Below are 26,193 nucleotides of genomic sequence, written 5' to 3'. Positions count from 1 at the left end.
ATACTGGTTTATAAAACTTTAAAAGTGTATCATGTGAACTCACGCTGAAGCCTGACATGTCGATGTCAATGTGTTTTTCGCCCTCCTTCTGTCCTTTAGGTGCGATCTGGTTGAGCAGGTGGAAATAAGCCCTCGAGTCCTGCAGATTCAAGAGTGAGAACAGAAAAAACCTTTCAGTGAAACGTGTAGATTAATAATGCTGCCTTCAAGTCACATCAGCAAGATTTATATTTATGAGCTGAGAGCATATGAATGTCCTAATGGTGTCATTACTAGAGACAGACTCTCGGACTCAACACCATTATCCCCCTGCGCTCAACAGAAAACAAACCGAAGTTATTTTTGCGTTAAAAGCCGACATAAAATCATTGATTATCAGACACTTAAAAATAATCAGTACCAGTCATGAAAAACAATCTGTACAGAGAGAGTACTGGAGGGGTTCTGAGCTGAGCCTGACATGAAAAAATATTCTGAAAAAATACATATTTTTAAATAGACAGTTTATTAAAACTTTAAGCAAGATCTAAAAAAAAAAAAAAAAAAAAATCTACAAACAAAGTTGCATATGTGTTTTTTGTCGAGTATCATATTTGATACATCAAGCTTTTATAGTTCATAAAGTCATATATAGAGAGAATATGAAGCTCACACTCGTGTGCTAAAACTGAGCAAAAATATACAATTTGGTGATATTTATATGAACAAAAAAGTAATAAGAAGATGTTCAAATTGTAATGTAAATCAATGAGCTCTTAATAACAGTATAGCAGAGACTCGTCACTCTAATATCTCCAATAACATGTCTTGTAGGATATTTAAATGCTTAGCTTTATGATCAAAGCTCTGTAATTTTAATACATATAATGCAATGCAATACCTTTCTCAAAAGCCTGATGATCATATTTGATACTCAAGAGTTTAAAAATATATATATGTCTGGATAATAAAGTAAACCTAAGGTGCTTCGGTCAAGTAAGTGTCCATCTTGAAATATTGCTAACAATTTAAAAGTTATTCTTATGTTTAGCGCAGATTTCACTGCAAAAAGACACGTGAAGCACAAGCTGAAAGTGGACGTTTGTGAAGTACATCATGTACAACAGGTTTTTCCACAACGGTTTGATCATGTTGATAATTTAGAGGCTGTATCAAATATCATAAAGTCAGCTTTATAGGGTAAAAGAATCATGGCCGCAGCAGGTATTAATCATACAGAGAATTCGTTTCTATACATTTGTGTGTACAGTTGTTGAAGAATAATTATAAAGCCTGTCAAAAATACTATGAGGCACCAGACTAGTGCAACTACAATACTATAACGCTCCAACGTATCCATTTTATTCTGTCCAAAAATCACAAAATCTGACCAAAAGGACTTGAAGGCATCAAAAGATAATTACACTGTGAATTATATTTACATGAGACACAATGTGTGCAAATATGAGAATCAGACAATCATACGTGAATTCCTGAGAACATGACCGTGGTAGATGAGAATGAATGAACTTGTAAACAAAACAACGGAATAGACATAACTGATCTCACAGTACATTTAGGAAAGTACCTTTACACACTTTGAAAAATCTGTTAACTGCAGCACAGAGGAAGATAGAGAGAGACATTAGTTAAATCATTCACTGTGTTTTTCATCTTTATCTTCATCACCAAATTGCTTTTTCATTAAAATACATGACATGTCACGAGTCAATCACCTAACAGAGCTTGGGTCACACATCTTTTATTAGACACTAAATGATCCCTTACATGTTTTACACATTTTTTTCGTGGGTTTGCCATCCAGAGCATTTGACAGTCAAAGTAACTGCACTCTTGCTCTGGCGAAATGCCTTTATGGAACAGAAAATGGAGCTATAGCTGTTATGTAAATTCTAATTTGGATAAATTTGGCAAAATGATTTTTTATTTCATTATTAAAACTAAAGCTAAAGTAAAGCTGTACTTTGGGCATCTACCCATAAGTTCTTCAAGAGATTTAAAATATGCAAAACATCTACGCAAAACTTTGTTATTCAAATAATTCTTGTAGGTACATGTAATTTAATGTTAGTGTAAAGTACAATATTTATCATTTAAAGTCAACTGCATTTAATAAAAAGCTATAATTACATGTTCACATTTCTGAGTGTTTCTTAGTGTTATGGTTTCTTAAAGAGCCTTAATGCTAGGGTGTTAATATGTAGATGTTATGAAGTCAAAAGAGCCCATTCCCAAGTCCCTATAATATCTATATATAGCTCGGAATTTGCATAGAAGAGTAATGCCATGCCTATATTCTATATAAGCCACAATTCAGGCATCATTCATAACCACTCTGTTGCACAACAGTTCTCTGGTCCTAGCAAAATAAACCCCACTAATGACAACAACTGTATCTGTGACTGTTTATCCTCTGTTACACTGACTGGCTGTTTCAATAAGGAGGAAATTTGATATCAGTTTTATATAATCTTGATAGAGAATAAAGGCCCTGATATTATAGTGGTCATGCATTAAAACTATGCATTTAAACCTTTACCATAGGATCTCAGAGCAGCTTACATATTTTACAACTGAATTAATATAAAAAATAGGACTACAACCACAATTCTCATGCTCAGTATCCTCATGAAAACAGCATGAACAGAGATCTGATAATTCATCAGCACACAGACACACAAGCAGAGTACAGTAAATGGACACTTTAAGGCTGACCTTAATATCATGGCTGAAGTTGTTGATCTTGCTCCAGCCAGCATTCTCCAGGTGGAAGTTGGCCCAGCGGAGCAACAGTTCCTCTGGAGACAGTTTCATCAGATCCTCAAGTGTCTCTCCATCCCTCAACAATGCTGCAAGAGCTGGAAAAAAACACAGTGACATGAAATCACACCGTTTTAACCTAGATTTTGCATCAGAGAATAATGTGAACCTGCTGATTTTAGTGGCTATTACCTTTGCCACACTGAGACATACAGTAGGCATCCTCTAACCACTGACAATTTCAGGCAGATAGGTCCAGTTATGCTTTCAGAAAGCCAATTCACTTCATTTCAAACTGACCAGGCTCTTTCCACGACCTCATAGTACACCACAACTAATTTTCTGTGTCAAATACTAGATTTCTCTAGTTCAGGGATGGGCAATCCTGTCCTGGAGGTTCACTGTCCTGCAGCGTTTAATTCAACATATCTGCCTGTAGTTTTCAAGCAATCCTGAAGATGTAGATTCGATTTTTCAGGAATGGAGCTAAACTCTGCAGGATAGTGGCCCTCCAGGACCGGATTTGCTCATCCCTGCTGTAGTGTATCCTGTAGGTGCCCATACTTCTCCCACCACATTCAAGTAGTTAAGCCTTCAACTTTAAAAAACCTACACTATCAGAAAATTACAGACCAGTCTATATTAACTTGTTCATGATGGAAACACTTGTTTTCAACCAGGTCTCTTCCTTACTTTTACAGGACAAATTTCTATGCAACAGTCAGACTTTAAAAGCAGCCCCCAGATCATGTGTCCTCATTATGCTGGACTTACTGCAGATTTTGACACATTAAATGACCAAATCCTTTTATCTACCCTCTTCTTAATGTGCATTACAGGAACTACATTCCACTGGTGTGAGTATTACCTTACAGGTAGATCCTTCAGGGCGTCTCGGAGGGGAGAGATGTCTAAGTCATATTAACTAACCACCGGAGTACCTCAGGGTTCGGTGCTGGGTCCGTTTCCTTTCTTGATTTAAACAATGTTGCTGGTACCCACCATACATTCACATTGATTTTCCTGATACACTAAGGACACATGGCTCTAATAAGCACTTGCACAGATCACAGCGTGCCTGGCAAACTCTGATGTGGATGTGGATCTGGATGAGGGAACCCCCCCAACAATTCACCACAAAATCACTGTTTAGCAATGTTCTTCGATGATAACACCGTCTTTAGACTGGATTACTGCTATGCTCTTCTAGCTGGCCTTTCTGTTTGCGCACACAAACCTCTGGAAACGATCCAGTAGGTCTGTTGTCTGTAACTCAATGGGAGTTCTCAAATGGGAACTCAATGGGAGTAACCCAAAAGACAGGGCATGCTACACTTTTCTTTCTCACTTTTACTGGCTGCTAGTTGTTGCCCGTAGTTCAAACCATTGATGTTTGCATAGAGAATCTTCACTGGATCTATACATGTCAAGCCAAGGCAATTATTGCATTTGTTATCATTTATCATCTCAAGTCTGCTTTGTGACTAATCATTCCTGGCATTGTGTCAGATGAAAAGCAATTTTATGTAATAAATTAACTTGTTTATTTATCCTTTCAGCATGATTCTCATTCATTAAGAAGGTTCATCTGAGTAGGCTAGACAACTCTCTCTATAGATCTGTACAGAGCCTTTGAGACAGACCTAAACTCCCTTAAGTTCAATTTAAGAGAGAAAACAAACGGTCAGATTTAAGAGCTCAAGTCCGCCATAACAGTCAAATCAGTCAGTCGGGTTAACATTTAACTAGAAAAGAGACGCTATATCTGTTTGCCAGGATTCCTGGATGTTGTCATCAGCTGTGGCAATGCCAGCACTGTTTGGACTAGACGTGTGATCTTATTTGTGCAACAGAGACACGTACCCTCGTTTCTGCTCAGCTCAATGTCAGCAAACAGACCGATCTTAATGATCTGCCACAAAAGGCCCAAAACCAGATGCGGTTTGCCTTCCCGAAGGTCCAGAGCTCCGATGTTGACCACGTGACAGCCAATGGCAGAGGCCGAGTTAAGAGCCAGGTTAAGATTCTCCTGCAATACAGAAACAATGATCTCTATTAGACCCAAATCTCTCTCTCTAACACATATAAGTTGTAAGAAATTTGGAAAAAAAAGTCACTGAAAGTGATTTAGAGTCATATTTTAAAGAATAATCTTCAAACAGAGACGGCTGCAAAAATAAATCAAAACCAAACCTGTATTGTGAATGGTGTTAGTTTCTTCTTGTTAATGGTCCTCTCATCAATAGTATCAGGTACTGACAGGTTGATCATTTTACTAAAAGGAATTAATGACATATGCAATGAGGAGGTTTCTTAAATAATATCAAATAATTAAGACTCACAGGCAAGATGTTGAGGAGTGTGTCTGACTTACCACAGCACAATACCGTCACCAACAGCCTTGAAGAGAGAATCTGTATTGGGGTTCATGGGCAGCACATGTTTACAGTCAGGGTCCTGTTCCAGCGCTGTGTTGATCCAGTTCACGAAAGCAAACCTCTCCTCCTCTGGACAAAGACACAGAAAACAAGATCACATACCACTAACCACTAAAAACATAAAGGTTGCACTTTGTTTTACAGTACGTGCACTTACAGTGTACTTACCTAAGAAAGTACTGGGTAATATAAGGTAACTACATGGGTTAAGGCTAGGTTTAGGGGTAGGTTCAGGGTTAGTACCTACTTATTACCCAGTTATTGCAATTATTATAATAAGTAAATAGTATGTATGAGGAACAGGACTGTAAAAAATAAAGTGCTACCAACCTAAAAATACCAAAAAGTACATGGTACTATATTTTAATGTTATGGGATTTCGAACCTGGTATTACCACTGCATTAGAGTAGCTTGTAGATCTCAAGGTATGAATATGGCAATCCATACAAAAACCATATTATTATCATCTGATGCCATTATAATTTGCAATTATAGCAAAAGGAAACAGTGGTTTGTCTGATCCGGTGATATCCGAGGCGTTTTTACCTGAGAAGGAGTGCTGTGTGCCCGCACTGGACAGCTCGGATGTGCCGCCAATAGCCAAGATTCCCTCTTTCCTGTTGATGGCCTTCCGGAAGCTCTTTGCAATGTCACTGCTCTTCAGCTCCTGAAAGATCTGTGCAGACAGACACATGGGACCATCAAATTAATTATAAAATAGATACTGCTGCAACATCCGTTCACCATATTACTGAGACTTTTCATCTACACATAAAAAAGAATCTATGTACTACTAATTTAAAAATACACTAACGCACAAGAGGTCCGTGAAACTAAACAGATGCACATATTTAATGGCGTGTGGCATGTGTGGGTAATTAAAGCATGATTGTCAGTGCCAAGGCTGCCAGCAGCTGCTCATAACCTCCTCACAGCAGTGCAAACAAACACAGGGCCGCTCAACGGGATCATGCCCCATCGCAGCGGCAACAAAATAGTCTCTGTGATATTCTGGACTGCAGAATTATTCAGCAAGGTCACATTAAATTGATCAAAAATAACAGAGGGACTTTTACATTGTTACAAAAAAAACCTGCCATTTCAAATAAATGCTGTTCTTATGAACTTTCTATTAATCAAAGAATCCTGGAAACAAATTATCACATAACTAAATATTATAATAATAAGACTCATTATTAATAAATGAGCACCAATAATAATTGATCATCAAATCATCATATTAGAATGATTTCTGAAGGATCATGTGACACTGAAGACTGGAGTAATGATGCTGAAAATTCAGCTTTGCATCACGAAAGAATAAATTACACTTTAAAATATATTCAAATAGAAAACAGTTACTTTAAATTGTAATAATATTTCACAATATGTCTGGTTCTACTCTATTACTGATCAATGCAGCCTTGGTGAGAATAAGAAACATTACATATCTTAGTTATTCCAAACTTTTCACCATTAGTTTATGGGAATTGTTGGGCTATTTCACAACTCTCCTCAACCAGCCTCACAGTTTAAGGTATCATGTCAGTAGCACATGGGATGAGATCCACACACAGTAATTATTTCATCATTCTTTTAGTACCACTAATTACTAAAAATGATGAAATGGTGAACAGGCCATCTGGATTCAGCACTGAAACGCTAATCTCAAAGTGCAGTGTATTATCTGGTGTCCATATATGGTGAAAGCTACTGCTGAATATGCAAATCAGGGATTTTAAGCTTTAAATGGCATGTTTTAAAAATTTGTTGGGTTTCAAATTCTGCTCCAACTAAACAGCATCACATAGCGCTCTTAAACCGTCTAATTTATTAATCACGCAGAAACCTTTTAACTGTAATCATGTAACTCACTCTAAACGATGCACCATGCGTTCATCCATTAAAGTCATGCTTGCACAGTACAATTTTAGAACAGCATATGTGATCATGTAAATGTTTTCTCACGACAATAACATTTGATTTGCAAATGAAGTTTATGGACTGAACAAAGCATTGAATCACGCAACTACTTTTTATTTTTTTCAAAGCACTACAATGAAAAGTGATGTATATGTGTAGCAAGTTTTAAGCGTAGTTAGGATGTGTATGTAGATGTTTCGAATTATTTTTGGATATTACGGAACAGAACAGTTCGTAGACACTTACAGACAGGAATTCTTCAAAGCTGATCTTGTTGTCCTTGTCTTTGTCACCATCTTCCATCAGTTTCTGGATGATCTCTCGGACTTTGTACCCTGGTAGGGGCAGATTGGCCTCTTTGAACAGCTCGTGGAGCTCATGGTCACAAATAAAGCCATTGCCATTCAAATCTATGGAGAGAAATGAAAATGATTGGTTTGGTGCAACATCTTGCCTCTTCCCAACAAGCACAAAACATTAAAGTTGCAATTAGTTAACGTTGCAATTCAACAGCGTAAAAATATTAAGAAACCACAACAACATTGAAAAAAAAAGTGAGGACATGCAATTGAAATAGTTTGATTAGCCAAAATTATCAACAGCAAACTGCAACTTTGAGAAAAACTGTATTTTCCTGCATATGCATGTAAAATAAAATGTTTTGGAAATGTGAAAACATCTCTCGAGTAGGTTTTAAGCAGCCTAAAATGTCAATGTAACATTCCGGCACAAAAACAAATACATCTGTACACTTAAATTAAACTCCTAAAATGTAAGGAAAATATTTATTTTTATAGAATTTATGCTTAAGACTAAAACATAGGCCACACTAAACATTTTCACTGAGCTTCAAGCAAAGCATTCTGGTATTGTCTTATCCACTAAAGAAACACACAGCATGACATTAAATACTGGCCAGAACGAGGTCTAGAATATTTTTTTAAAATCATAATATAAATATTTAAAATTGAATATAGCCGTTTGTATTCTAGTATTATGATCATGTATCTAAATATGTGAATTATAACCATGTATCTGAGTATGTGAGTGTGTAGAGGCCTGTAAGAGACTCAAATGTGTTTGCGTATGTTGGAGTCTACCGCTCTGCCATTAGATATATGATATAAATGGTCCCATTAAAGAATATTTGTAGGATGAGCAGGGGCCTCTAATGTAAATAAGTTGGGTCCTTTCGTTCCACTTTTTAAAAACAGGCTGGATTCACAACCAAAAATGGAAGAATCGATAAACAATATTGGTGCAGAGTTTGAAAATGTATAAGATGAATTGACCCCACCTTGGGGGAGAGCTATAGGATCTTAGACTTTATTACAAAGAAATAAAGCCATCTTCTAGCATCAAAACTCCAAGACTTCAAGAGTGATTTTTCACAGAGGTGAAAGAAGCCACTAGAAACGCTACAGTAGATAGGCAGCGCACTGGGTTTGAAACAGAGCTGTTGTGTTATGTGTGTCTAAGAACTAAAACAGAATAAACAACATTAGAAAATAACCATTAAGAATTGTCAGCCACTGGGGTTTTTCTAGTATGTGCATTACAATACCAGGCTGTTCTGCCCAGTCTGCGGGAGAAATCTGATAAACGGGGAAATGCAGTCTGAATCACATTCTTGTCAAGGACCATTAGAAAAAATCCAAATTCCACAAACTTCAAAACCCAGACTTATAGACCGAAGTCTAAGATCACCAATCGCAGTATACTCTTTAAAGGGGTCATGAATTGAAAAACCAAATTTTCCTTGATCTTCCGACATATAAGAGGTCATTGGAACACGTTTCAGAACTCAAAAACTTCCTCGTTACTCCAAAGCCAGCTTTTATTGAATCCAAGCTCAAATAATGATTCATTTCGGATTTTGTCTCATTATGGCGTAATAGTACGATGAAAGACCGCATCAGCAGAAGAAGATCAACGCTCACTTCTACATCATCACATCTTTGGCTCCGCCCACTGGTGCGTTAGAGAGATGAAAGATAGAGAATCACTAGACTAAACATTACCTTACAACGGATCCTAATGCTATGAATGTGGTTATTTATACTCAACTATGTGAATGTCTCAGTAGAGCATTCTTTGTTTGTTCACTGTGGATTCTTTGGTACATCAGTCGCATTTCGGCACAGGCTTTAAAAACAGACATTTACTGTAAGAAATGGACCCAACAGTAATGCCACAACATGCAAGTAACTTAATCAAGCCCTGGTCATTTCTAGGCTTGACTACTGCAATGCTCTTCTGGCCGGACTTCCATCATGTGCAACTAAACCTCTACAAATGATTCAGAACGCTGCAGCTCGTCTTGTCTTCAACGAGCCCAAAAAGGGCCCACGTCACTCCTCTGTTCATCTCTCTGCACTGGCTACCTCTCGCTGCTCGCATCAAGTTCAAGGCATTGACGCTTGCTTACAGATCTATCACAGGCTCAGCTCCCTCCTACGAGTCTACATCCCTACCAGAAGCCTACGATCGGTCAACGAGCGACGTCTCGTGGTTCCATCACAGAGAGCCAACATTCAAAAGACAACTGAAAACTCATCTCTTCTGTGAGCACTTAACCTCATACATTTTTTAAATTTTTTTAAAATTATTTTATTAATCCCTTATCGGGCTTATGCTACTCTGAACAACGCCTGAACTTCGTATTTTGAGCACTTCTTGCGTTGTTTCTTGCCTCTTCACGATGACTCGCTTAATTTAGTCATAAATTGTAAGTCGCTTTGGACTAGGGGTTGCACGACTACTGATTTCTGCTAGTCGATTTCTTATAAAAACAATACTCGAGTTACTCGACTACTCGTCGTTTATGCTACTGTTTATGAAAAGACATGAAATAGCTAGATCTTATCAATAAACATTTATTAATTCATAGCCTAATGCAACAATTACATAAGTAAACTCTCAAAACATTATAATTATGACATTTCATTTTTAAATTTTCATGTAACAGTCTAAAGCCAAATAAATAGCCGTTTGCCTTTCATTTCAGACGTCTGCTTCTAGGGGCCGTTCACATATCGCGTCTTTTCCGCGCTCAAGGTCGTTATTTCAAATGTAGGAGCGCGGCGAGCGCGCTCATAATGAAAGCAACGGACGTGGTGCGCTAGTTTGTCCAGGCGGGTTTTTCCTTCTCATCTCCAGAAATATATCTAGTAGTAAAGCTAATGCAAGGGCTAGAAATAAATTAATCCTTTGCTGAATGATACTTCTTCGTCGTCATCAGAGCGCAGTTTGGTTGCATAGCAACGACAGACGCCACGGGAGCGCAAGCGCTTGTAGGAGACAGCGGCACGGCCGCGCGCGCTTTCCACACGTTTTAGAAGCAATATGTGAACGGCCTCTTGCAGAGTTGGCCAAATTACAATATTTTTGTCATCCTTGATGAAATTCTTCCACACATCTGACGCGTGGTGTCTGTTGGTGACGTTCGCCATTTTTAATTAATTTATGTTTAATGGACGCTCGAGTAGTCGATTGTTTCCGACAGCGTCGACTAGTGGTTGAAGTAGTCGATCTATCGACTACTCGACTAGTCTATGCAAGCCCTACTTTGGACAGAAGCGTCTGCAAAATGACTAAATGTAAAAATGTAAATGTAACTGTGTTAATTCTAATGCCAATTATTTCTGATATGTAATGATTCATGTACAGTCAGACGTTCTTTGTCTTTAAATTGTTTATTGCTGTTTATGCATCAGTAAATCAAGCGACTAAATGTTCAACTTCGCATTGTTTCTCAAAGTAGCATGAAAATAATCTGTTATTTATATTGTGATTAAATAATAATATACAGAATGCAATCAAAGAACTCGCCCTTTAGCTGTCAATCAAACAGTGTGTGTTTATCAGTGTCTGAGATCTGGACTCTCGCCAAACCTCCCGTTATAATCAATGATGCTGACTACAACAGCCCCCTACGCATCCTTCAACCGAGTGATGGCTTTCTTGATTTCCTCTCTGGTTGGCTTATTACAGTTGATGGGTAAGTCTGAGATGGCTGGGTCGATGATTGGTGGAGCTGGTCTATTCGAGAGACTGCACAACAGATCTCTTATTTACATCGTGCTTACGCTGTTAGTTATGAAGAAGACATTCGTGAGAGTGCAGAAATTGAGATGCAATGACAATATCACTGCATTCGTGCGATCAACAAACATGTCTGTCATTGGCTACAATGCTCATCGCTGCAACCTTTCATGCCATGGGAGTAGATCTTAATATAATGCTGTAATCAACAAAATGAGCTAATCTCGACAGCTGTAGCCTAATAGAAAAAACGTAGTAAAAGTTTGAAAGAGTTCCACATGTAATGCTCATTTCATATGCAAAGCTGTTAGCCAATCACAGCATTTACATTCTCACAGCAGACACGCCCCTTCAAACAGAGCGTTAAAGTCAGAGGCTAAAATCAGGGCAGAAAATGGCCTTTTATTTCTAAATTATGACATTTTTATGTAAAAATCATACTAACATAATAAGTGCACCACAGGAAAAATAATAATAATAATTAAAAAAATCCAGTTCATGACCCCTTTAATGACTTGCTTTTTGTAAATCTACAGGCATACCATATTAATAAAAGTATACATATAGTTAAATACTTTAGTTAAAAGGACCAATCACATTTTTTAGAGACATTGGCTGAGCTTTATTTTATTTTTTTACTATTGAAAATGCAATAGTTGGACCAGCCTGAAAAAAAAAGCTATTTTTGCATGATATTTTGCAAGCCAAAGAAGCACAATTGTTATACTATTTTTGCTGATTTAACATGTTATTTAAGCGTCATAAGTATCTTAGTATCTCAATACAGTAAAATAGTGGCAATATTTTTCCATAGTAGAATTCTAATAATATCTAATAATCTAATCATTTCTAAAAATCTGAACTGTACTTGCTTGACACGTGAGAACAATCATTGTCCTTGTGCGTACATTTGAGCTTCCGTTGACCATATTTTTTGTGCTCTATGTATGTGTGTTGATCAATGTTTATATGTGAATAAAAGCCTAAATTATACCTGTTATTAATCAAATAAAGTGATCATGATGAATTAAGCCGCTTGATTCTAATGGGTTTACGATCTCTTTATGAACGTTTTGAAGATTCAAAGTTTTGGGTGAATGAACTTTCATTGGAAGGACAAAAATATCTCAGAGATCATTTAAAATATCTTAATTTGTGTTTTGAAGATGAACAAAAGTCTTAAGATGGTGACTAAATGATGACAGAATGTGTGGGTGAACTAACAAAAACGATGGCAAAGAACCAGCGCTGATGAAAGCCGACGATGTTGTCGACTGTGTTGTCGTGTAAATGAGACAATTGTCTATTTCTGAAGATATATTCGTCATTCAAAAAGGGAAATTGACGCTGCAGGCTGCAGATACACACCATAAAAACTGCTCGACCGTCGGCTCGGTGTGTCGCGGGCTTAAAAGAGACTTATTTCGAAGCTGACACTCTCAGTGTGCAAAATATGGCAAATATTCAGTGCACAGTTAGCCTAATGCTAGCAAATAAAATAATTAATTGTTAACAGATCCAAGTCTTATTCAAATATTTACACCAAAGATTTAAAGATTTAGGACTTGGAACACACACACATACACACACATGTGACAGTAAACACTTGGTTGGTTTTGGAGACAAAAGTCCATGAGGACAGTTTAAAAGCCAGGCAACAAGGTTATGCCAAAAAATTTCATGAACTCAAATGAAAAACCCAGATGTTTTTCTGAGCAATAACAATCCAGACTTTAAAGAAACACGTTGCACATGAAGTCAGGGGGAGAGATAACAACATTACAAAACAATTAGGCCATCACACACATAAAAACAAACATCTAGAGTTTCCTCATCAATGGCATTTAAAACTAGAAGCCAAATGAGACATTTGAAAGTAGATCCTAAATTAGGCTTTGCACAGCGATGTAGGCTAGCTGTTTCCATCCATGCAAAGAAAACAAAGACAAATCAGTAGAAATCACAAGATACGTAAAGGAAAAAGGACACCTTTACGGTCGGCCGGCATGCCAAGTTGTGATTAGAGTAGACAAAACTGGTTGGACAGGAAGAACACTCACCGACTTTCCCGAAGGCCTCCCGCAACTCCTCCAGCTCATCTTTAGATATCTTTCCTGCCATCTCCCCGAAGAACAACCTGAAGCTCTCTCAGTCGAATAAAATGTGTCCTTCTATGGAGAGAAGACAAAAACTTTATTGTGTGGACTTCCAAATTGTGGTAAATGCACAATGGCGCCTGTCCTCCGCAAGAGAAACCTGGAAGTGGAATTGTACAGTAAGATAAGACATGCAAATGACATGCAAACGTCTATCAAGTATCAAACAAGAGCAGACTATATTTGGGCAAAACATATGTTCGAGAGGGCGTGTCAAGACAGGTCCTTTTGAATGTAACCTGACTGTAATGCAAGCAGTGCAGTCACATGGTTCTTTGCCAAGACAATGATTGAAACACTACTTCATTTATTTAAATGACTAGGCTAGTTTTTGTGTTGAGTCAACTGCAGAGTCGACTGGAAAAAACGAGCAAACAGTCACATATCCAGTTATTGCACATTGAAAATGGTAGAAAAACTAAAGGAAAGAGTTTAATCCACAGCCAAAAGTCTGGACGTGTTTCTTTGGAAGATCAGTGCGTTATTTTATCTCTGAGTTATGATAGATGAGTTCAGATCTGAACACCAGATGCAGTCTATACTGAACTGTGCTACAGTCGGTCTGTTTTTGTTTAATTGTGAAAGTGGACCTAACTGCCTTCTTAAAAATAAAAGCTCCAAAGTTAAGCCATAGAAGAAACAATTGAGTTCCCCAAAGAACATTTCAGTGAACAGTTCATAAAAGAGCCCTTTTTCTTAGTGTGAAGATCATTTTAATAATCTAAAAATAACCCTTTTCCACTATAAAGAACCTTTTGTGTAATGCAAAGGTTCCATTGATGTTAAAGGTTCTTTCATGGAACCATCAATGCCAATAAAGTACTTTACATATACGAGTATAGCATAAACCTTATCATCCAAACACACAATAAGCAGTAATACACTAAACACACTAAAATTAATTTACTCACCCTCAAGTTGTTCCAAACCTGTATGAGTTTCTCTCTTCTGTTGAACACAAAAGAAGATATTTTAAAGAATGTGGGTAATCAGACAGCTGACGACACCCAATGACTTCCATAGTGTTCAACAGAAGAAAGAAACTCATACAAGTTTGGAACAAAACAAGGGTTAATTAATAAATGATGACAGAATGTCCATTTTTTTCTATTTTCATCCCTTTAAAGGTTCTTTATTGAACCATCAATCCCATTAAAGAACGTAAGTGTGGCATAAACCTTATCATCCAAACACACAATAAGCAGTAAAACACTAAACACAATACACTAAAACCATGATAAATATTTGTCCAGGATATAACAATAATTAATATCGTCCACTTGAATGCAGTATTATGGCATTGGCCCAATGTGTCAGTGAACACACTATGTTGACGTACCGTTTGAATCGAGGCCACAACAAAATAAAACCTGTTGAGCAGAGTCCACCCACAGCAGCTGAACCGAGAACAGATGCAGCGTTCCAGCCTCCGTTGCACACACTGACCTGAGATCTGCTCTTATGGGCAGCGATCACAGCACTGCAGCACTTCAGGCAACCCAAGACACATCTTCCTGTTAGCCACTACCTTACAAGAACTCATGATGATTCAGGACACACCCGCAGCGCATGTCAACATCTCCATTCCCATAGTCGTCAATCCAGCTCGTGCTTTTTTTCCACCAGTTAGTTATGTCATTAGCGGTGCCAGCTGTCCAACCACACCCCAGTGGGACAGCATAAAGTTAGAGACTTCTAAAAATGCTCTAAAAGGAGTCAATGGCATGCCAATGTTACATAATGGTTAAACTGTTTATTGTTTGAATAACTCTTAAAGACAGCGCTGGACGACCATTATTTGTCTCAAGGTCTACATTTGATGTCATCTTTCAGCTATTCCGAAGGCCAACACAGAAACTTTGCTGGAATTTTTAAGAAAAACACAAAACACAAACGGGCCAAATCTCCACCCTTGTGGCATCCCTTTCACGGACACAGTACTGTGTGCTACATTACTGAATCATCAGCTGGCATCGATTCTTCCACAATTCATGCTTTAATAACCTTCATCACAATCCAAGCATAGATCAAGTCTAATTTGACTGAGGTTTGTTTACTTCCCAAATGAGTGAGGAGTAGTTTGACCTCATGGGACTGAGTCATGCACAAATCTAAGCAACCAGAGAATCCTGTCTAGTCACTAGATTTTCAGAGTCTCTAAGGACTGCCAACACTGCACGAGTGATTGAACAAAGTCAAAACCATTATGCAGTGTTAAGTTACAAAGCAAAAGCAAAGGAAAAACAGCCACAGAATTGCTTTCTTGGGGTTTTGATTGAAAAACACAAAGCGGAGCATGTGCTCCACCACACAAAATGGATTTACCAGTCTGACGAGATGCAAAAAAAAGAAAAGCTTAGTTAACACGACCAGTTACCCTAAAACTGCTTCTTTCACTCCAAAACTGCAAACAGAGGCAACAAATGTGAACTCAAACAACAGACGTCTTTCACAGATGTTGTGCTGTTGGCAGAGCAGCTGGGAAAAGAGACAGACAAAACAGACAGAGACTGCTTTTCCCCAGTGTATAATGTTAATGAGAGAGTGTGAGATGAACAGAAGCAGCAAAAAAAGAGAAAAAGAGAGCCAAACCTTTGGGATGCGTGCAGAGAATGGGTCTGTAGGCAGCAGCGGTCGCAGCAGAAGAGGCAGTGCTCGCTCCACACCCTTCAAGGCTAATCTGAAACACCAGCATTCCTGCCTGCCTCACAAAGACCTAGACCTAGCAAGTCATAACACTTCCTGACAGGCTATGGGAGACGCGGTCGGCGTGTCCGCTGGAGAGGGAGGAGGGATAGGCAGGCGCAGGCGAGAAGGAGAGGGGGAGGGGAAAGCGTGCATGCTTGGCTTTTTTCTTTACTACCAACGTTTCCATCCCAGATGTACAGAGTAATGCAATAAAGTCACGAGAGAGAGAAAAGGAGCAGGGAAAAGTTCAATGCATCTCTCAAATCCGCATACCGTCACTCACCTTAAAACATCCTGTTGCTTTAAAAAGTCGCTACCGGAGGGGAAAAAATAACAGTGTGGACAGACGTATGCTGAATCACTCCACTGAATCACTTGGAAACACATGCTGAACATGTGATATCTTTGCATGTTCAAGCAGAAAGACTGTTCAAATAAACAGATTGTGCTTTTATGTTAGTTAAAAAAATCACATACAGTCAGCGCAAAAACTGCTGCCATTTGGCTGCGAAAATAAATAAAACATTTTGTAATATCCTCCCACAGTCTATCAGTGGTAAACTAATTTCAAGGACGGCTGAGCGGGTAACGTAACAAAGACTCATTCATTTGCTAAGGAAACAGGCCACATGATAAATAACAGAACATTCACAGAGACAGACCTTAAATGAGGGCATGATGACCTCAAAACACACTCTTACTGATTCAGTTCAGCATTAAATTCATCAAATTTGGCTTGTGCATCATAATCTTATTTCTCATAGCCTTAAGCACAAGTTGCATGCGGGTTATAAATGGGTCTGGGTTTTAGCGAACTGCTATGCATTTGCCAGGGCCCCCAAGTTAAGATAGCCCACCTCCACATATTGTGGCCCTCAGATATGTCCCAAGACCTCCTTTTTTGCCCATTTCATGAAAACATGAGTCTCTATGAAAAGTAAGAGCACAGCTCTCATGATCTGGGACAAGTTGCACGACAGCAGAAACATACGCTCATTAACATATAACCACTCACATTTACATACCAATGCCTTTTCAGCAGAAACTTGGCCGCACCCTGATGAAAGAGTGTGAACTGTGTTTTATTTCACAATACAAGGTTAGCTAATCATACCAGATCTCATTTACATGTAGAGATCTATACCACCCAGGCTCACTGGAAAAACACGCCTTTACATTTTTACAAAACTCCAAAAGCTTATCTATATGCAGTTTCCAGCTGAAATGAACAGTAGAGACAGTAAAACACCAACATCTTCTAATCATTTTCACAGGAGCTATGATCACAGGAGCAGATTATTGATAAATAAAGACTTTTTTGAAATGCGATTCATTATAAAATACTATGTTATGGCCTTTTACCACGCGCATGATTGGTGAACTAATACATTTTGATGTTAGCATCACATTACCAGTTCAATATGCATCTTTTCTACCATAGTAAACTTGCTCGGTAGCTCACCTAATACAATATTACACAAGTCCTGTGAAACAGGAGTCACGATAAAAGAGCTCAGAGACTTGTAGAGGCAAGCTAAACACTGTAAAAAGTGAATAGTTGGATCAACTTAAAAAAATTACTTCAATTGGTAACACCTAAAGAAATTAAGTTTTCTCAACTTAAATTATCATGTTTTATCATGAAAAACATGATAATTTAAGTTGAGAAAACTTAATTTCTTTAGGTGTTACCAATTGAAGTAATTTTTTAAAGTTGATCCAACTGTTCACTTTTTACAGTGAAATGGCATTGTTGCTACGTTATTTTCAAACGCGATCATTAACCTTGCAGTGCCACTCACTGAACACTTCATTTCTGAACTGCCATGATACGTACAACCAACATAAAACATCGCCAGATTCACAGATTAAACTGATCATGCTGGGCATTTCACTCTGAAGGTGTCACAAAACATGGAGGAAGCAATGTTATATCATTTTGCAGAAATGTCGTCACAAGCATGTTTTCTAACGAGCCTCTATTCTATGTACTGTAGATGTGTGTGTAATATTAAGGATTGTTAAAATATTTGTTCATATCCCAGCTTAAATCATCAGTTGATTTCCGAAAAGCGAAAACATTGTGGCACAAAACATCCAGATCAGACACAACAACTGCTCAAACCAATGGCATGATCTGGGGGCGGGACTATCCGTTTGTCCAATCATAACCAATGGATGACGTGTTTATAAAACCCTTTTGAAAACAATCATGACTAACATTATTCACAAATAAAAGGTTTTACAGGAGCCCTGCTCACATTGCATACATTTCTAGACACAATTGAAAGGTTCCTTTCATTATGAATGTGTAAATGTGTTACCAGACCACAGAGGAATTCCTGATTTTGGCATTCCTGAAGCTCAGGTTACAACACAACACAACACCTGTTAAACAAGTCGGATCTTGAAGATCAGGAACATTCAGTTTCAAGGGGAAAAATCCCTGTAACAGCTGGAGAACACAGTTGTGTTGGATCTTCAAATTCCACCATTGCAAAGCAACAACTAGCCTAAGATTTGAAAGCTCTCTCATCTCTGTTCTTCTCAACAGTTGCTGAAACTTGCTGGCATTTTGTTGCCAGAAGAAACAATGGTAAAGCAGCAGAACAAAGGTCTACTTCAGTGCAAACAAACTAGGGCTGCACGATATTGAAGAAAAATGCGATATGTGATAATAATTCAATATAAGATATGCGATACGATAATGCTTAAAGTGTGTAAAATAAAGTCAAATTATCTATTCATTTAAAATGATGTAATCCACATACATGTTTCACATTCTTTTAGTGACAAGAAAACATCTCTACAACTTCTGAAAGTGAAGATCAGTGTTTTACTGTAGCGTAAGACGTGTTATTTTAACATCAGTGTAAACCACGGGGTTCAGGGGTTCATCCTACATTAGGGTTTTTAACAACAGAAACTGAATAATCAAATGTAAAAATAAAACACTGCTTAGTTTTCACTGTATGAATTAAACGTATACTGATTCTTATTAAAGATACAAAAGTTATTTAGTCAAGAGCAGTGAGTGATTTTCTCTTTGTCTTTTGTTCATGACTCCAGTTATTGCAAGCCGTTGCGATATGCATATTTATATATATACGCGATATTTCGATATATTGTGCAGCCCTAGTGCAAACCGTGAAGACAGGTGTTCACTTACAGAGAGAGAGAGAGAGAGAGAGAGAGAGAGAGAGAGAGAGAGAGATGATTTTATATGAACCAAGAAAAAACATCTTGGAAAATCTTATTACTATAATGTAAAAAAATATATATTTAAAATGTTAAATCTTTTCTAAAAGTAAAGCGATATCAGTTTTCAGTAGCAGGCTGTGTAGTATTTAAAGTATTTAAATTCAAAACATTGTAACATAACTGGATTGTTTTGTTTGTATTTTATTACTTTTATATTGTATATTGTTACTTTGATAAATAAATTAATCATTCTGTGATATACAAATTTGATCCCTGACGTATTTTGTGGATTAGGCTATTAATGCAGATTAGAATAAAAAAATTAAAATTAAAAAAACATTTTACAATAGTATTTAAAAAAAAAAAAAAAAAAAAAATGATTACAGTAATGAAAATAAGGATCACCACAGAAAATATGAACTAATAATAATTACTAGTAAAAAACATGCATTAGTAAAAACAAAATAATTTGTGAGGGAAATGTTCTTAACTATCATCAAATCGTCTGCCTACAGACCCATTCTCTGAAACGGGACATTCTCTCAAAGAAAATTCAGTACAAGTGGAGGAACTTGAATGGCACAGTAAACCTGACACTTCACACAAACATGTTCACTCCTAACGGCTCTACGTAACACGAGCTCTTTAACCAGTCCCATTCAAAGTGATAAAATCGACCAACAGAGTGATGTGAAATGTACCGTTTCATGAAGACATATCAAAACACAAACTGCAATCTTCAGTATATTTAGAGCAATGCAAATGGGATTCAGAGTCACACAACAAATTAGAGGAAGGAATAGCTGATTGTTGATAATGACGCCTTCCTAGCATTCAGTCGAGGACGAACTTAAACACTGAAGAAAAAAAAGGAACATGAAGTCCAGCCAAGAGGAGAGCAACAATATTCACAACATTCAGATTCACAAGGCCGGACATTAGAGGTGAACGCAGGTTAGTGTAGTCAGAGCATGTTTAGTCTACAGCCTCCACCGGGTTATCACAGATCATAAAGCATGAATAAACCAGTGAAGTACTACAAAACCACATAAAAAAGACAGACTACCGGTCTGAAAATTCTGTCGTCAAGTCGTCCCAAACATACAACTCTCTTTCTAACACAAAAGGAGATGTTTAGCAGAATGTTCACGTGGCTCTTTTCCATACAATCAACGGCGATCACATCTGTCAAGTTCCAAAAACAACAAAAAGCCTCTTTAAAAGTAGTGACATTTTCCCTCCTTTTTCTTTCTTTTTTTTTATATCTAGTCTAACTGTACGTTTGTTCTGTTACATGTAGTTTTCACTGGATCCGTCAGGTTTCGCATTAAAGTCCCCCTGCAGTCAATCATTTTATCCCTTAAAACTTATTTGTGTCAGCACCACTATCGTCAAATACGATTGACAATAAGCATACATTTTGGATTGGCGGTATGGTTCTGTTCTGCGCGAGAACTCCATGCGCGTCCATGCAGTCTAGCATGGATAAGAGCAGCAATAACCCCCCTTAGGGTAAACAGAACAGAACCAACATGAATGTGTTGCAGATATCATTAATTCAAGATTTTAAAGTACAACATAATTCGAGAATTCATTCTGATTCAAGGGGAATCTGAATGCCATACTGACTGACGAGAGGTGGAGCTGGGGAGGGGGGAGGGTAATGCGCTCCTGAGAAACGCGATAGCTGCTGATAATACTGAAGGAGCTTATATATGAATACAGTGATAGGCGTCGTATTCCTATAGATAGATGTGGATCAGCTGAGAGTCACTGATGCGAGCTTGACAAACGAGACCTGCCAGAACTGACTTGATCTTTGAGAATCAAAATTACATGTTTAAATGTTTTTCCTGTGAAAATTTCTTCATGCCTTAAAACAGCTTGAATGTACGCAGATCATAAATATGCAAATGAGCTCCGCCTCCACTCAATCGCAGCAGCTCGAATGGCCAGATCCACTCGCTAAACTGGTTTAATTCAGCCATGTTTGACCCAGAAACTGATCCAGAAAAGAAAAGGAAGAGTGAATCGTACAGGCTCGTCTACAAGTCCTCGTCTCAGGATGGTAACGCGTTTTATGTATCGCTCTCTACAACGTCAGAAACATAACGGTAATTGATATGATTAGCCTTTGGCTTAACTACGTTATCAAACAGCTAATAATGTGTTGCTAATGTTAATAAATGGCAGTGAAGCGCGCTGGTAGGTCAGATGATAATGACAACATGGAGAATGCAGAACCAGATTACTTTCATACCCATTACCTTTTTAGCGCATACAAAATACTAGTAGCTACTCAAGAGAGTATGCGATTTCAGACGCAGCCAATGTCTTTACAACATGTAAAAATGCATTTTATGCTTCTTTCCAAGTGGAAAAAGGTCTTATTCACTGTAAGAAAAAAAAATAAAATAGTTGGAAAACAGAAAAGGCACCAGTAATTTTCAGCCAAGTTTACAGACATTTTCTTTTAACCCTAAAACACAACATATTGCAACGTGTCATTCAAAACACACACGTAAAAAATCAATACGGAAAATTCCTTCATATTAACACACAGTGCATCGGTCCCCATTTTACAGGCTTTTCTTGGAGTGCTGTTGCATCAAGACTCAAAGTTTGGTGGCTTTTATGAGGGGAAAATGTGGCAGAACTGGGGTGGAACCATCTGGACTTCCCGAACAGTCAAAACACTAAGAGCCCAGCAGATTTTTTTTTCATTATCATTCAAGACCACTAGTTATACGCCCACTAGAGGAGACGGAGAGACACAACAGGCCTGAGGAATATTAGTTAGGGAATCAACCTTGAGAGACTGTGGTGTCAATAGAAACCATCTGTGGTGTCTTCAATACAGCGCTGAATACTTCCTCTCACTGTCTATCCTGAGAGGCATGGCTTATCATTAAAAATAATCAAGATTCATTCAGCACAATAGTCATATGCTTGGAGGCCATGAGCAAACAGCCTCCCACAGACATTGCTGAGGCATTTTTGTCCTGACATCACTTTAACCAATGGCGTCCAAACCACACGGTTCTCCAGGAACGGCTCTGACCGAGAACATGCTCCAGTGAACCGGCGGCAAGTAACACTTACAGCTGAAGAATGAAGGGTTTGAGAACGCGAGACGGCTCTCGGAGGAAGAATATAACCACAGCATGACAGAAACCAGGATGAACAGTGTTTCAAGGAGGACAAAGCCAGACACACTTAAAGGAATAGCTCACTGAAAAAAATCACTTGAAAATTCTGTCATCGTTTAGCCTACTCTTTTTCTTTCTTCTGTTGAACACAAGGGAAGATGTTTTGAAGAATGTCGGTAACCAGAGAATTGTTGGACCCCATTGACTTCCATAGTAGGAAAAGAAAATACTATGGAAGTCAATGGGGTCCAACAACTGTCTGGTTACCGACATTCTTCAAAACATCTTACTTTGTGTTCAACAGAAGAAAGAAACTCATACAGGTTTGAAACAGCTTGAGGGTGTGTAAATGATGACAGAATTTTTTATTTTTAAGTGACCTCTTCCTTTAACCCTGGCTCTGTAATGATCAGGAATGCAGACAGATTCACCTTCCTGCTTCCTGAACCAATCACAGCTTTGGGAAAGCAATGCAAGATATCTGAGTTCTCAGTCTTTGTTATGGCCTTTTCAAAGGTTGTCTGACGAGCAAAAAAAAAAATCAAAACCACACATTCCTATCTAGCCCAGCAATGCAGGCAGGGACGTTGCCTCACGTCTAGGGCTTTGCACCACAACAACTCACACTACTGTATGCTATACAGTTCACATCCAGTGTATCACACAGTTTACTTCAGCAAAATCTGGAAGTGTGCTCCATTACACAGTAAATGTCCTGCGAAGTGAACATCCCAGTGTCTTCCACCAAATGAGATTCCGATCTGAAGGGAGCGCACATGTTCAGTCTAAAGGGCACTGCAAATGGGGAATAAGGGAACATCGATACATCACTTCACAGGAAGTGGAGAGAGAAAATTACCCACCAGTCATTGCAAGAAGACTAATATGCATAAAAATGATTTGAGGCTCTAGCGTTTTAAGTTTTACATAAATACATAAGTCAATAAATTGTGCGAGATGCAACTATAGCGTGGTGCAGGGATGATTATTACAGCGCAACTATCATGATTACAGTTAAATAAGATAAAATAGACATCTAAGGGGCCGTTTACTCAACACCGTTTTCAACTAAACACTTTTTGTCTGTTCGTTTACACGACAGTGGCATTTTGGTGGCCTGAAGTGAAGCTTCTGAAAATGGGTTTCAAAGTGCAAGTTACCGTTATCGTCTCTGTGTAAACTACAAAAACGCGAATTTGTGACAACCTCAACAGACATCGCGTGCTCAGGGAGTAAGGAGCAGTGAACACTGCATAGGGACCCTGTAAATCTGTAAAAAAAGGCTGACTTACTGTCTCTAACTTGGAATGCAGTATGCAAAGTTTGTAGACGCCTGAAAGGTCAAAAACATCTGTAAAAGTATGCGGTACCTAGGCTATATACTAGAAATATGGCATACTGTATCCCATAATGCAATGTGTTCCACTTTACTTTCATTTTGACAGTGATAAATGATCTGGAAGTAATCTAAACCACAATTTCAACACCTAATTATTACTCAGTTGGACTGCCAGTTTTGTAGTATTGCAGTATTGCAGTGTATATAAATTATGTATCCATGCACATCATTTATTTTATTCATGAGTCCTAATCTTTAAATCAAGATAACTTCCCCTCCCTCTTGCAGCAACATCTCTTCTCTTATCTTTTCAGATGGTGCCACTCACATGAGATCCACCAATAGCAAACCACAGCCATCCAATCATTTCCCTACGGACAAAATCAAGCCCCGCCCTACATTTGTTCTTGTTTGAGAAGCCGTTTCACTAGGTCACAATAGAAAAGAAAAGACTGTCACAACTTCCATTTCAATGCTGACTTTTAAGAACGTTTTAAATAAAGTGCATACTGCACAGCACACTGTACATAGGCAATACTGCGTCCTGATATGAACAGCATGCAGAGATAAACATGTACACTTTTCAAGTGATCTTACAATTTAAACTGCAGTAGTTTAATGAAATAGCCTAAGTCCTGGAGCACATATAAGGACTGCAGTAACATCTCAACAGTCAGGTCTGGTCAAGCACACTGCAGTTTTACATGCATTATTATAGGCTACTAAATACTACACTCCAAGTATGAGTAGCATGCCATTCAAAACATAAACAAGTTGGCAAGCGTTCAAGATTTATTAAGAATGTTAGCCTAATTAAAAATTTATGAAGCACAAAACAGACTCTGTGTTCAGATCTTTATCGGATGTAAAATATCGCAAAGGGCGTTTCATGCGAAACGGGTTAATTGAGAAACACGTCACCTATTTCATCCATTCGTCATCAAATCACAGCTATATTATAACAACAACCATGCATGCTTCCGGCTGCACATAAACTCTCGCATCACATGATTAACCGTCTCTAAAAAACAAATAATGAACACCGAGGGGGGAAAAATACCCGTTTCATAGCAGAATATCGAAATGAAAATGTAGACTAATACTTCCTAATGCAGTGATGACATAAAATATATTCAACTTCCAATAAGGCTCGCGAGAATGTTTGTAACTCCATATAAATAGTATGTAGCTATAAATGAAGATTAAAACATAATGCCTCCGTGTTTGTAGGGAAAAAAAATAACATATCTGAAATACAAAAGTGCTCTACATAGTTTAATAAGTTCAATAACTTACTGCGTCCGCCCTTGTGTTTGTTGCCCTGCTGGCGTTTCACGCGAACACACACTCTCTCTCACACACACACACACACACACTCTCACAGCAGCACTGAACTCACTGGGCCGTGTCTCACACACAGCGTCTATGCTACAGTACACTACACACACTACAGTCTGTGCTGACTACATAGACAGCCTTCTGTGGCAGCACAGCCTCACACACCGACAGCAGCCTAACTACACACACTTGAACTCGCACACACATGAACTGTCTACCAAACATGACAAGCTGATGTGATTGGCATTTTATCAGGCTTTATATATATATATATATATATATATATATATATATATATATATATATATATATATATATATATATATATATATATATATATAATATAATAAAATAAAATTATATATAATAAAATAAAATAAAATAAAATAGGCTAATATTTCAACTAAACATGAATCTAAAATTAAAACAGAAAATATAAAAATAAAATCTAATTGAAATATATTATCCAAAAATAGTATAACTCACAGGACAGTATAGTATAATAGTGGGCTATATCAATGATAACACTGCCATGACGTCCAGCTCACTAGTCACTATACCCGTGTTGCAGTAGTTGGTACAGTGATGTATCAGATGGTATTACCTATGATATGCCAAATTGATTACTGTACTTGTGCCATTGTTTTTAGATGACAAGTTTTAGATGTTTTTTTACTGATGGTGTATGTCCAAAAACAATATGGTATTACAGTTATAGGCCTACATGTAATTTTTGTTAGAATTGAATTCAGTTATTCATTTTTCATTAATTCAATCATAGCTGTATTTTGACATTATTATGATCATAAAAATAAAAATAAAATGATTGAGACTGTTTCATCTGGGTCATGCTGCTGACAAGTGTCTTTGGATCTTATTAGGCACATAAATCTAAAATGAAAACAGAAAATATAATAATAAAATCTAATTCAATCTATTAACAAAAATATGTTAGTATATCAATAATAGCCTTCTGAAATAACACTGACTGACGTCCAGCTCATGTACACTATATACAGCGATGTATCAGAGATGGTATTACCATGATATATATACGCCATGATATTGATTATTACCATATTCATGTGCCATTGTTTTCAGATTACACTAAACAGTGCTTCAAATGAATATGGGACTGGATGTCCAAAACAATATG

General features: G+C 37.7%; 1 protein-coding gene across 4 annotated transcripts in view; it reads right to left on the bottom strand.

The window, feature by feature from the left end:
* pls3 (plastin 3 (T isoform)) overlaps window positions 1–25,275 on the bottom strand; it is a 33,784-nt gene extending 8,509 nt beyond the window's left edge. Inside the window, exons 1-9 of one of the 4 annotated variants that reach the window (XM_079892306.1) lie at window positions 24,996–25,275; window positions 13,227–13,337; window positions 7,369–7,532; window positions 5,746–5,875; window positions 5,135–5,267; window positions 4,954–5,035; window positions 4,624–4,789; window positions 2,716–2,858; window positions 44–139 (exon numbers count right to left, since the gene is read on the bottom strand). In XM_079892306.1, the coding sequence (XP_079748432.1) occupies window positions 44–139; window positions 2,716–2,858; window positions 4,624–4,789; window positions 4,954–5,035; window positions 5,135–5,267; window positions 5,746–5,875; window positions 7,369–7,532; window positions 13,227–13,287 (975 nt within the window). In that variant the 5' untranslated portion in view covers window positions 13,288–13,337; window positions 24,996–25,275. Of the gene's footprint in view, window positions 1–43; window positions 140–2,715; window positions 2,859–4,623; window positions 4,790–4,953; window positions 5,036–5,134; window positions 5,268–5,745; window positions 5,876–7,368; window positions 7,533–13,226; window positions 13,338–14,661; window positions 14,864–15,914; window positions 16,108–24,991 lie in introns of those variants that run through there. The other 3 variants (XM_079892308.1, XM_079892305.1, XM_079892307.1) reach the window with 3 other exon arrangements.
* Between the last annotated feature and the right edge of the window lie 918 nt (window positions 25,276–26,193).

The sequence above is a fragment of the Squalius cephalus genome (assembly GCF_949319135.1).
Source record: "Squalius cephalus genome assembly, chromosome: 14".
Lineage (NCBI taxonomy): Eukaryota > Metazoa > Chordata > Actinopteri > Cypriniformes > Leuciscidae > Squalius > Squalius cephalus.
The sequence above is the reverse complement of the archived record's forward strand: the minus strand, read 5'-3'. Positions and strand labels throughout refer to the sequence as shown.